The following is a 12,900-nucleotide window of genomic DNA, read 5'->3' as shown; positions in this document are numbered from 1 at the left end:
TAGTGTATGCTACTACTTGTAAAGAGAATGGTGGTTTGGTTTTTTAAGCGTAGGTTGGATTAAAAGATCGTGGTTTATTTGAAATTCTAATAGGACAAAGACTTCGCGAATCTGCTAGATTGTGTTCGATGATAAGGTAGCTGTTTAGGAAGCAAAGCGTGGGGATTGTAAATTCGTTTCAAGTGGTTAAAGAGATGTTTCCATGGATACACGTGACCAGCTGTTTGGTAAGAACTATCGACAGTAAGAACTTTCGAGTAACTATTAGTTTATAAATATCGTTTACATTTCCTGATTGACTACTTCGAATCTGTTTGTGTCAGCGAAAGTTGAAGCTTTAGTTATAGCTAAACAGCACATGTGGTGGTATCGCTATTAAAAGACAACACCATAGAGTTGTTCCGTTCTAATAACTTATTTGGCAAGAAGCCATTATGCTGCTACATAGTCACAAAAAGGTTAACAACGTTAATTCTCGTCTCAAATTTATGCCAGCGTCAACGTTCGTTTCTAGCGATCCACTTAGGATCCAATAAACTACTGCGCATCGTTCGCGCGCAGAGGTATCAGCTACTCTCTCGATCTCTTTGGTAGCCATCTAAGAGAGACTCAAAGGAGACCTAGTGCGCGCGAACGTTACTGATCACTATGAAAAAGTATTATTCGCGGAGACACAATCCCGAAAGACAACTTGTGATTAAAAGAAATAAAATGAGAGCTCGTTTATGAACGTTGTTTGGTTTTGTTGGTTACAGGAGCGAACGGAATGCGCAGGCGCGGCCGACAGACTTACACGCGCTACCAGACGCTCGAACTCGAAAAAGAATTCCACACGAGCCACTACCTCACCAGGCGGAGGCGGATCGAGATGGCACACTCTCTCTGCCTGACGGAACGGCAGATCAAGATCTGGTTCCAGAATCGGCGGATGAAGCTGAAGAAGGAGTTACAGGCGATCAAGGAGCTGAACGAACAGGAGAAGCAGGCGCAGGCGCAGAAGGCAGCGGCAGCAGCGGCCGCGGCTGCGCACCAGCAGCAAGCGGCCGGTGGGGGACCGGATGGGGCCAACTAGGGGTACGCCCTGCACCGGAGCCCCCCTGACCACCCCACCACCAATCCACACCACCCTCTGCTAGCACCACAATGTACACAGCTATATTAAAGGTGAGTGACTTTGGTACTGATGTTCCTTTTCTCCCTCTTGTTCGGCGCTACACCCTTCTACCCTCTTTGTTACCTTTCTTTCCTTTTTATTTGTCTTTGTTCTTTCATCTTCTTCGACGGCTTCCCTTTGGGTCGTTTAACCTGTTAAGCAGACAATTTCCAGTTTGATCGAAAACCCCTCCTGTATGGAGGAATGAAGAACTCAGACCGATGAGCCGTACTTGACTAAAGAGGTAGTTGTGTGATCGAAGATAAACGATTTAATATCGAAGCTTTGGTAAAGGATACAGTTCAGATTTAATCGTTGTTAATGTAAGAGCTAGCTGCATCCGGAACAGTATATTGAAGGTTAAGTGTAATGAGATGGTTGTTAGCAATACGCATCTAACTCTTTTTACAAATATTTTAACGTTTCCTTTCATCAACTTCGTAATTAAAGCAGAGCGGTATGTAGAAATTATTAATTTCAATGGCGTTAAATTTAAAAAATTTGTAAATTGGCTGCTTGCAATTGAATAAAATTGGTCGAGGTTTAATCCTTTGTAACCAAAGTTTAGAAAGGGGGTTGAAGGGGCTCGAAGTTAATGGATTTCGTCGACGTTGAATAACGGGCTCCGCAAGGTCTTGAGCGCGCATTAAGCTTGATATATCATCGGCGAAAGTTACCGTGTCCTGAAGAAAATGCTCGGCTAAAGAGTATTGCTGGCTTTTAGCTGTGGCGGCCTTTAAAATTAAGTTTAGCCGGTACACTTAATGAGGATAAACCACCTGCGAGCGTGTACCTCCATAATTTCCTAAGTTATTCTGTTTGCGTGCATTTAACTCGTGTTCAAGCTGCATCTCAAGGGGTTGCCGCGGCAACGAGCCCCGTTGAAATGTTGCCCCGTCGTGATTTTCGTATTTTTCTACATTCTAGGATATCCGTGAACGTTAATGAAGCGTCTGCAATTTTCTCGATTCGCCCTGTTTATTCCGCTCACGTCCGTTAGATTATAGTCCATGCTTGATAGAAGCATGGTTGAAAGACGCAAGCTTCAAATAGTCACAATATTTACAACTTTTCTGGTGTTCTTCTATTTTTTTTCACTATTCTTGTGAAAAGGGAGAAGTGAAAACTGCTCCGTGCCTATCGTTTCTCCTAAAAGGGGGTGCGAGGGTGAAAAAGAAAGTAGAAAGTTTCGAGTCAGGTAAAAGAAAAAAGGAAAGAAAAAGGCAGATACAACCAAAAACGGTGCCAATTTCAGTACGCTATCTGCCTCGAAGATCCTTCGGTATAATTTGTATTTTAGTCCAGGGAACGACCATTCGTTCCCAGAAAACGAACGACCCTTCGAATTGCTTCTCGGTCGAGGCAATATCGGCTGTAAAAAAAGGTCCTCGCTTTTTCTGCGCTTTCACGAAAGTCTCTGTTGCCGGTTCAGGCTTTTATGACTCTTTCCATGTTTGGGTGGAAAAAACGATTCCCGGGAAATGTCGTCCGCGGACGCTTTGTGCCGATCAGGGCGACAGTCAGCTAACGTGCCGCTTTCATTTCGACTCGGTATCCTATCTCTTTTAGCACTTTTTAATTTTGCTTTTCTCTACTGAATTTTTTTTCTATCATTGCTTTTAATCCCGGCTATATTTTTTCTAAACATAGTAACTAATTAATTACAACAGTTTAGTTTATTATTGTTGGACAGTTTAATTAGATAATTTATAAAGCAGTTTTCCACCGGCTTCATCTCGAAATCTCATTATCAGTCGCGCGCGATTGCACCAGCCGCAGGGAAGAAGAATTGGCGCGATAATTCGCAGTCGTTCCTAATCATATCTCTGCCAGATAAACGGAAAAGTTTATAAAGTTCCTTTTGTTCGTACGCAAGCAGTATCTCACCAAGCGAAGGAATTCGCCAATTAACTCCACGAACTGCATCGTAATTGTAGGCTGTGTGCCCTGCCGAGAACCGATTCCAAACGAGCACTATCCCTGATTCCCAGTGTGAGATGTTTAATCGATGGACTCCGGGTTTCTCGTTCCTCCACGTGTTGAAGCGCGACGAAACACCATTTCGGTGGTTGTCGTTGCATCAAACATTCGCGTTTTCACCGATCTATACGAAATTCGGTTTTCAACGATGTCAGTTAGGTGGCCTCGAAATAGGTTAGGATTTTAGACTTGCAAATGGCGTAGTGACATGCATCATGAATGCATTATGAGTTGTGACCCGCATCAAAGTCTCCAGGGGAATAAAGATTGGAGGATGTAACGAGGTTGAAAATGATTTGTTTTAATCGTTATAATTTCGATATTTCTTATAAAAATTTAAAAAATACATCATATTACCCAGAGCTTTCATTGAGACGGTCTGACGTTATCTTAAGAAATGTCACGCGGTAGTTCCTCGTTCAAACCGAACCGGAAATAATCAGCCTTTTTTCTGTTGTTTTTCTTCCGTAGCAACGATAATCTCGCGTCTTCCTTTATCGTTCGCGTTCTTTATCGGTCGCGACTGTGGCCGAGCACGTTTTTATGACGCAAAGTAGATCGTTAGTCGTTGGATGGAACACTGCCAGGAACTATAATCGCGTTACGCTCGAATTGTGGTGCCCGGTGGTAGCAACGTTGTTGTATCGATACGCGAAATCGATTAGTGCAATAATAAATTGCGATTTGAGTTATATTACCGTATTAATTACATATTTACGACGTTATTTATTTCCCCACTTCTACACACACGCGCATACCCGCGGGTTTCTGTTGCATTGTTTCGGCCACTCATTAAATCGTGCATTGATAGCGGAACCGCATTAAATTCGCGACCGTGCCACGCTTTGATAATATAATGAGATATACATATTTTAGAGGTGTTTTTTTAAATCTTTCTTTTGTCGTCGACGAGATTTACATTTCATCATTCTTGATCGACGGTTTTTGTTGCTACAGACAAAGCCAGTTAAGATCCAATTAAGAAAGGACCAACCCGCTATTGTGGGTAGTCACAACCTAAGAATTTGACGGACCTCTAGCAGCGTGCTTCCATACGTCACCTTTTCTTTTTTTTGTCACCTAAATAAAGAACGGGACACACCGAAAGAGCTCCTCTCGCGAACCGTCTCCCGATGCCGTGACGCAGATATACGCGCAGATAAATTTTGACAGTGAACAAGAAAAAGCAATTTAGAAGTATTCTGGCGATCTACTTTTATAGGAAAGAGTTCGCCCGTATAGACGATAAATCCTGCGTCCTGGTACGAGTCTAAAAGCTAGAAATATTTAAAGGGGTATTTCTGATCCAGAGATTTCGTATCGATTTGCGAGTTCTTTATTGCCCTTTCTAACCTGGACGGGTAATACAAAGATCGTTAAGCTTTTGTTAATTTATGCTCAAAACTTAGTTATTTTCTGTTTGCATGTAGTCATGCTATAAGGAAGTTACCAGCCAGAGTTATAGTAAACGTGGGTTAGAAAGGAATGCGAGTGACTTTATGGGAGTTGATATTTGGTTCACAGTATTGCGATGCCATCTAGTGGCTTTAACGACATCGAGCTTAATTATGGCCGCCTCACCCCCGGCTTTCGAGGGCGTGGTTAAGGCGGAGACAATCAGCGCCGACTATTCCATCGTATTGGTTCGTCACAGTTTATCGTCTTTCATTGGCATAAATAATTTTTTCGGGAAAAATAAAGCTTTTCTATCGCATTTTTCGATAGATTCGCGGAAATGAAAATTTTTCACAATAAAGCGACGCAACGATGACCTCCGAAGCGGAGAATTGTAGTACTCTGCGTGGCGCTATTTTTTCGTTAATTGGTCGTTTCTGTCGTAGAGGGCAGCACGTAATGAGCCGTTCTTGAACGTTATAGCAGCTGTTCTGCCTTATCGACGCCTCACTCGGTACGGCGTTTAATTTAGAGAACTCGCTCCTACTTACCGCCTATTCTACGGTAGTCCAATGATTGCCGGTAATGCGTTTTATGGTTTGTTTTTATCGACATGGTCGTACAGTAACTTACAGTGGTGTTTCTGGTTCTCATCGTGGGGCTTCGTCGCCCGTACGAACACCAATTCATGTGTATCCGTGTTTCTCTTCTGCATCCGATAGTCGGGCTCTCGCATTTTCTCTTGGCTATTCGTCAATAAACCAATAAAGTCGCCGCGACTAGCGCTACCTCATGAAGACAAAACAAAGTAAAGGACACTGTTTGATTTTATTGGGCAGTAAAGTGTGATTTCGACAGATTGATACATGATCTTTTCTCTTTGTTTCATCGTCGCTCCCTCCCCTTCGCTCTCTTGTTCTTTCCCGCTCATATATTTTCCAACCGCTTGCTCGTCAAACGGTAGGTCGGGGATCTTTATTGGCTGTAGAGGAAGACATTTTACGATCCATAAAAGCGTTTATAGCGCTCCAGCAGTCTTACCTCGGTTCTTACACCCCAGTTATATCCATTACCCCTTCCGCGGCCTTTCCAAGGGCGGCCACTGGCACGCGCTCGCTCTCTCCACCGCCTTTGAGATTTACAGGTTACGCTCCCGGTAACACCTCGTAAACTTGGCTTAACGACTTTAACCGGGCCTAACTGCTTCCTTCCTGCAATCAGACCCTGACCTACCTCTCACGTAAACGTCCTAGAAAAATTTCAACGGTACCGTAATTCATGACATCACAGACCCTTCAGTTTTCTCCAACTTCGCGATTTAATCTAGTATTCTTTTACGTACCCCGGTGTCATTATCTTAAACATACCTATACTCTCCAGATCTTATACGGCTACTCTATAAGAAAAGTTCAACTTTTTTCGGATGCTCTGGGGATATTTATCATCGCGTAGGGAACTAGTTTTCCCCTCAGGAAGGTTAGCATCCTTAATTGTGTACTTTTTTTGAGTTCTCCAAGACTAAGGGCAAATAATGGGTGGTTCCTCCCCCTACTTTTACTCTTAACTAAGAGAAGCCCACATTGCACCCGAGTGTGCATGCAGCAGGTGCGTACGACTTCTGAAGTGGAACGTGTTTTGCCGTGTCTTACGAGAGCAGAGACACGCGGGCTGCTGTCCGCTGTTTTATGATTTGTTTTGATTACACTTCATTACCATTTTACGCCTTTCGTTGCCACGTAACTGCCTGGCAATAACTCTTCGTTGTTGATTCTATCGCGACGTTTACGACCGTCATTATTAGCTGATACCACTTGAACTCTCGTAAAGTCTACGCCCGTGCGATCCGACTCGTCCGGGACATCCGCTTGCACGCTGGCCCGTAGTATGAGTAGGGGGATTCCCAGCCCAGAGGGTGGTTGCTCAGAGTGGGGAGACTTACTAGTTGCCGGATCGTCCGGCAGATCGCGCCCCAGTAGTTTGTTACGTCTTAATGCTATACTTCATTTATCGGGGCTTTCTCTCTACTTTACTCTCTTATCTCACCACAGCGAATCATCATAGCCTTGGGCTCGGAACCGATTGCTTTCGACTCGATCTTGCTCTCTTTTTCTCTCTCTCTCTCTCTCTCTCTTGGCTTGTTCTCTGCTTATTATCTTCGCTTTCGTTACACACGCGCCTACTTTCTGTCGTAAATCCTCGCACGAACGACCGGCAGCGTAGTATCGCTGCATCTTGATGATTTCTGTGTAAATTCAAGGCGTCAAGTAGATTTATCTGTTGCCGTTCGGGGGAGTAATTGGATTTTGACGGACACGTCCAATCGAAGTGGTAGTGCATGTTTCAAACTATTCTTTCCTCTTCGTTTCATCATGTTTTTGAACTCGCGACTCGGTGATTTTGTAGATTGCATTTTCATTCCCGCCATAGATCCTCGTGACGAATATTCGAATGCGACCAACGGTTTGTTTACTCCAGGCTCGGGAAAATTCATCTTCCTGTCCTACATTGATCGGTGCAATAATGTACGGCAGTTCAAAACTGTTTGTTCATTTCTTTGTACAATGGAAAAATATTTCTGTGCGTATAAGATCGAGATTTAAATACGAAAGGGATGTAAGGGATTGCATTTGAATTTATATTATTGCAAAGTCCGGTAATGCATTTCGAGAACTAGCGCGGCGCATGAACAAGCATAAACAAAAGCTTTTTTGAGCGTTGTGATAGCTTAATAACCGCGACCGTTGATCCGGAGGACGAAGGAAGCCGCGAATTTAGCAAAACCCGGTTTTGTACAAGCGGTATTAGCATTTAAAAATGAACAGCGCCCCGTCTGCTGGCGCCATTGGACCACATTTACACAACAATGAAGGGCCGCGCTCTAAAAACTCCCAGAATCCCCTTGGCTACGAAGTCAACGGAGAAAGAGCAGCAGAGACGGCGGATGAAATAGAAGGAGAACGGAGAATCGTAACGCCATCTCGATCTTCTCTTTACTTTCTCCTTTCCTCCTCAAATCCCGCGTGCTTCACCCTGTCTCTCTGGGCCCCTACCACTTCAGATTTGAGGTTAGGGTGGTATGGGCCGCAGAAAGGCACAAGAGGCAACGACACAGGCCTGACTAGAGAATCTCTGGCAACACAAAACCAAAAGGCTTCCATGGCCTTTTTTTCTTTCTTTCGTTTCTTTTCGGATCTTGGCTAGCCACAGATTGAAAGGGAGAAAGAGAAGACGATATATTCTTCGCTCCGTCTGGCTGGATATTTCTACACACGATACACACTACACCATCCTGTTGTCTGAGCTACAACGTGATGGCTGTACCTGCGACGTTGCCAAATTATCTTACGTAACCATGTAATTTTTCTAGCTATGGTCGACACTGTACAGGCGATTTCCAACGATTTTTCCCCCCTTACAAACATGTGTTTCGAAGTAGAGAGTGAAGTATACAAAAATTTTTTGTCTAATTGCGTTATAGTATGGCCATATAGTATGAGTTCATTGTCAGCTATGGCTGCTGAGCCGATACGATGACACTTTCGAAGTGACGCGTTCGTATTGCCCGTAGAGAAATTAACACACTCAGATCAATGTTTTCCGACATTTCACGACTTGTCGCGTGGTAAAAGAGCCACGACAAACGTTTCAGGAGCAGTTTTACGCCTTCTTCGTTACGGCTGAAAAAGCACCGACCATGGTGTGCCGCGTTGGATTTCTGTTTCGTGTCTCGTGTGCGCGATTACATGGTTCGTTTAACGCGGAAAGAATGACCGTGTACACGTTGTCTATCAATTCCAGCGGCTAGGTTCGTTTCATATCCTGTTCCGGGGGCAAATATCAGGGGAGACTCAATTAAAAGAAACGCATCAAATCAGTCGAATAGCTCGGTCGATTCGCTTGGCGTCGCTTGTTTCCAGTTTCGGACGGCTGCTTATTTATACAGACCACCCGGGAGCGAGATCGCGTTGAAATAAAGTGGTACGAGCTAAATGTTCCTTGACCACGCGCGATCGTGCTCGTGCTGTCTTTCTTTCTGGCGCGCGTGAGCTCGTTCCCATACACATGCGTAATAAATATCCTGTGCGGAATTTATCATTGTTCGCTTTGCTTTATCGCCCGACGAGATTAATGTCTTTATACGAGTCGTGAGGAACTTTCGTCATTTTTGTAGTTCACACCTTCACAATTGTTCGGTTATTTTGCTACCAGTGGTCTTCTCGCATCAAGGTAATCGACGAGTCAGTTCAAAGCATTTTATAACTCTAGCGAATGTCTTCAGTTTACAAAGATTCCTCGTGTAATGTGTTAATTGTACGAAGGGAGCACTTCTGTGCATCAATCTCCCCAGGTTGAATCTACAGTTTCGTCGTCAATCCGCTTACACAGATAGTAATACCAAAATAATCTTTTTGAAATGTTCCTAAAGTTCTTGTAAATTTTCTTACACCCATGAATCACATAAAAAGCTAAGGAACTTTAGGGAAATTGAAGGGTTGAAAATACTGTCTAATTGCGATACAGTGGACGGGATGCTTTAGCTTGTCATCAAGATGCACTTGGTTTTACCTGTTTTTTACATTTTTACGCCACTATAATCTTCGTTACTGTAATGTGTCAGAAAGTTGCACATCTTTCACATAATCCGAGGGTTAGGCCGGGGGTTGGTTACGACCACTGGTGGTGGGTCTCCCTCGATCCTGTGAGAGATTATTCTCGCATCAGCCTGCCGTTCTCGCGGTAAATTATTCGTTTTCAACTAAAAACGGACAATGAAATAAAAGTTTCGGGCCAAAAGTTTACGCTTCTTGGCCACGTAAATCATCTCGGCGCGAAGTAGCACAAAAAAAGTTTGGTCGCCGGTGTGTACGAGAGGGTGGCGGCAAAATATGAGAACTAATTGTGACGCACTCCGCGGAGAGTTAAATCGCACGCTGCCTTGAGGGGTTAGAATTTTGAGGTGGCCGGTATTAGGCTGTCCTTTTCTCCTTTGCCCCCTCGTGTATATAAACTTAAGAAGAAGAAGACGCGGAGACAGAAAGCAAGGGACCGGTAGGCAACGTAGTTATATCCCGCGCATGTTGGCAGCAACGCCAGTGTGTTTTTCATTTTCTTTATATCACCCTTGACGCTCGTAAAACCATTACCCGTGACCAAGCGAACGCAACTTCTATATAAAATCGTATCGGTGTGCACCCGTCTACAATCACACGATCCACGTGGTCTTTGATGATACTGAAACTCGTTCCTTTCTTTCGCTTCTTCGTTCTCCCCCGGCTCTGCTTTCGCGAGACGAACCCAATTTCCTCGGCGACGGATACCACCCTCGGAGTTTCTATACTTGCCCGGCTATCAGAAGGTCCTTCGCTTTTTCTCGAAGATTGTTTAAGTAAATCAATAGTCAGGTACAATCCCAGTGTTCGTGCAATCATTTCTAATCTCTAGGTTAGCTTATTATACTTTTGTACAACTGAAATACACCGCAATGGCTCATTACACCGAGGCGTCGAGACACCGGATCTTGATACCCTGATGTGTAGATAAGTCAGTTACTGACTCGGTCTAGCGCGTTCCACCATGGAACCTTTTTTGCGTAGCGCGCCCTCTTATTGCTTTCCTCTCTTCTTTACTCTTGCTCTCACTCCTGGTGGGTGATTCATCATCGGCGTCGTCCTCTCTCGTTTCTCTGGCTCGGCTGGCTGGCTGGTCTGACTGGCTGGTTCGCTGGCTCACTTGGTTTCTGGCTTTCTGGCCCCTGGACCCCTTGTCTCTTTCTCTCTTTTCTCTATCATTCGTTTGTCTTCCTTTTCTACCTCCCCCTCAGACCTATATACTCGTTTTACTCCTACACTGGAGCCGTACCAACATGCAGTTCTGGCTCGGTAGGGCGCTCTTTCGCGCTGTTGGCTTATAGGTATTCCCGCACTCCGGGCGCATCCTGAAGTCGCCGGCCGCAGAGGTGGCTCTACTGGATCGTTGAACAATTCACACCTAAATTTGAGTTTCACTTGATACAGTAACGGCCCAATCACTTTTTTAAATTATAACATCGAGTGGAGATAAGAACATTAATATTTTGACTCTTGTCTCGACGGTTCCAGAAGTTAGGACAGCTACCAACGCTGTCTTTACTTCTCCTATAGTCTCCCCTTATTTTGTGTGCACCCGGCTAAGATATCTGCACAGACAGGTACACCCACTATAAGGGCGAATACGCGTCGCTATAAAACATATGAAACGATATATTACCCAGCGATATCACTCTGCAGCACGAGGCGATACGGTAATATTTCGCCCAGGAACGCTTGGAAATGTTGCCCCGTGTCAGCGGTGTAAGCACTGCGGGGGCACGGCAGAAATCGTTGGCTACGGATCCTTCTTATTTCCTCGTCTCTGTTTCTGATATTCTCTCTCGTCGTCAATTGTGTCCATGATCAAATGCGATGCTTTTCCTCGTTCTTCAATGGATGATTCAATTATAGGATACATGGAGCTGTGTTCAAACTCTCTCGACTACTATGATTATTGATAGTATCGCAGACGTTGCCTCCATTGTTGGAAGTCTCCCATGTCACGGATCAGCGTTCATCGTTCCCAGCAATGTTTTTAGCACGATTCGCCATTGAACTCGATGGTTAGATAAGCAATTCGTTGCGTGTTTTAAACTAGTCGGTCCAGCGTGAAATATCGTGAGGCTTTTCAAGAACGACGTCGAGGAATAGCCAGGCTCGTTTAGAAGAGACCTCCGTTGGTTTTGAAGATGGGATTCCGGTAATTCGACGCACTGAAGAACGAAGAAAGACCGAGGAAGTTACTCAAGAGCGAGAGACATTGGGATACAAAGTTGAAGTGAGAATGACCGAGCGATGGACAGAGATGGCGTGAAAGGGAGGAGGGGTAAAGAGAAGTGGGTTGGGTACGAGGGATAGAGTAGGGGCGGGAGGGCGTTCCACGGCACCCTGCATGGGGTAGCTTGCAACCTCACGCGACACTAGAGCCATCTATATCCCGGGAGATTTATGAGTTCCTGGTGCAGCGGCTGCTCGCAGTAACTACACACCACGCAGTATCGGTCCGGTATGGTGTCGGTGCTGCCCCCTGTCGCGACGGGCGTGCTGTTGCCCCGCGGGGGTTACGCGCAATTCGCGCTCGTGCAACGTCGACCCGATAAAAAACTTGCGGCTCGATCTCAATCCAATGCTTCTGCGAATTTCCCCCGTGTACCCCTCTGTCTCGCACCTCTTTTTCTTGCTTTCTTCACATCGCGACCGACTTTATTTCTCTCTTTCTCTCTTTTGTCTACTTGGTCATGCAGTTTGGACCTGAAATATCGATCATCATTGTGTTTCTTTTACGTTTATAGACTGTGAAAGGATTGAAATTATAGGTCGACTTGTTTGCGCTCGTGGCTGGACTGGAATCTTTAATCCTGTTTGCATGCTTCGATTTTTATTTGATCGATTACAGCGAACCCTCCACATAACACGGATTCAATTAACACAGTATAAAAATTGTGACAGTGTTCGTATAATGCGTCAAAGAACTGCTATGTACGTTTTGTAGGGATAAGGCAAAATTGACTTAATCATGTTCTAGATTTAAACATATAAAGCAACAGTGTTTAAGTACAGTGTTAAAATGCTAAAGTTATTGAGCGATAGAGTGATTTGACTTCGTTTCTCAAACGAAAAGAAAGCGGGCAAGATAGCATCTCGTTCAAACAAAGATCCCTTGCAGTAAAAGAGGATGAAAAAGGAACTAAGCAATCGGCATCGATATGAATCGATGGAAGAAAAGGAAGGGAAAGACTACTCGTAAGTCGAGATTTTTCAAGTGCCCCCTCGACGCAGCCGTCCATTCGCGCGATATCCTGCAGGGCTATCTGATGAAAATAGCGAGAGTGGGACTTTTCTCGGGTGGTACCAAGGGTACGGGAACGACGACAACGATATGAGTACCGGTATCTATCTACCTATGCTTCTGCTCTCCAACCCAAACCCCCACCCTCTTGATGCGGCCGGTTTACGAGCAACCTGTGGTAACGAGAGCGATAGATAATAACCGCTCCGTGCTCAACCCCATCCCTTTCCTCTTCCACTTCCATTCTCGCTACCCTTTTCTCTTTCCATCCTTCTTCGTCTCTTGGAAAACCTCTCACGTGAATATTACCTTCGCTTATTTTTGCGGCGATTGGCGCCTGGATTTTTTAATCGATTTTGAATGATAGTTACAGTTTTAGTTCCAATTTTAATGGTAAGATTAAAAAAATATATTTATTCATCCTAAAGCATTACTCTTGACAAGGGTTGGTAGTTGTTTCGGCCGTGGACGCATCGAGATTCGTGCTTTTGGTTTTTGTGAGCTTTAAGTAACGT

The 12,900-nt window shown here is 44.6% G+C and overlaps 1 protein-coding gene across 7 annotated transcripts in view; it reads left to right on the top strand.

Annotated features, from left to right (window-relative positions):
• The window catches only part of Ubx (ultrabithorax), a 150,910-nt gene that overhangs the window by 105,502 nt on the left and 32,508 nt on the right, over window positions 1-12,900 (top strand). For 4 of the 7 annotated variants that reach the window (XM_034326969.2, XM_034326971.2, XM_034326967.2 and 1 more), the window contains one exon: window positions 756-1,164. In XM_034326969.2, the coding sequence (XP_034182860.1) occupies window positions 756-1,072 (317 nt within the window). In that variant the 3' untranslated portion in view covers window positions 1,073-1,164. Of the gene's footprint in view, window positions 1-755; window positions 1,165-1,316; window positions 11,477-12,900 lie in introns of those variants that run through there. The other 3 variants (XM_034326970.2, XM_076692226.1, XM_034326973.2) reach the window with 3 other exon arrangements.

Source organism: Osmia lignaria, chromosome 14 (assembly GCF_051020975.1).
Source record: "Osmia lignaria lignaria isolate PbOS001 chromosome 14, iyOsmLign1, whole genome shotgun sequence".
In the NCBI taxonomy this organism is placed as follows: domain Eukaryota; kingdom Metazoa; phylum Arthropoda; class Insecta; order Hymenoptera; family Megachilidae; genus Osmia; species Osmia lignaria.
Note: the sequence above shows the minus strand (reverse complement) of the source record. Positions and strands in the feature narration are given on the sequence as shown.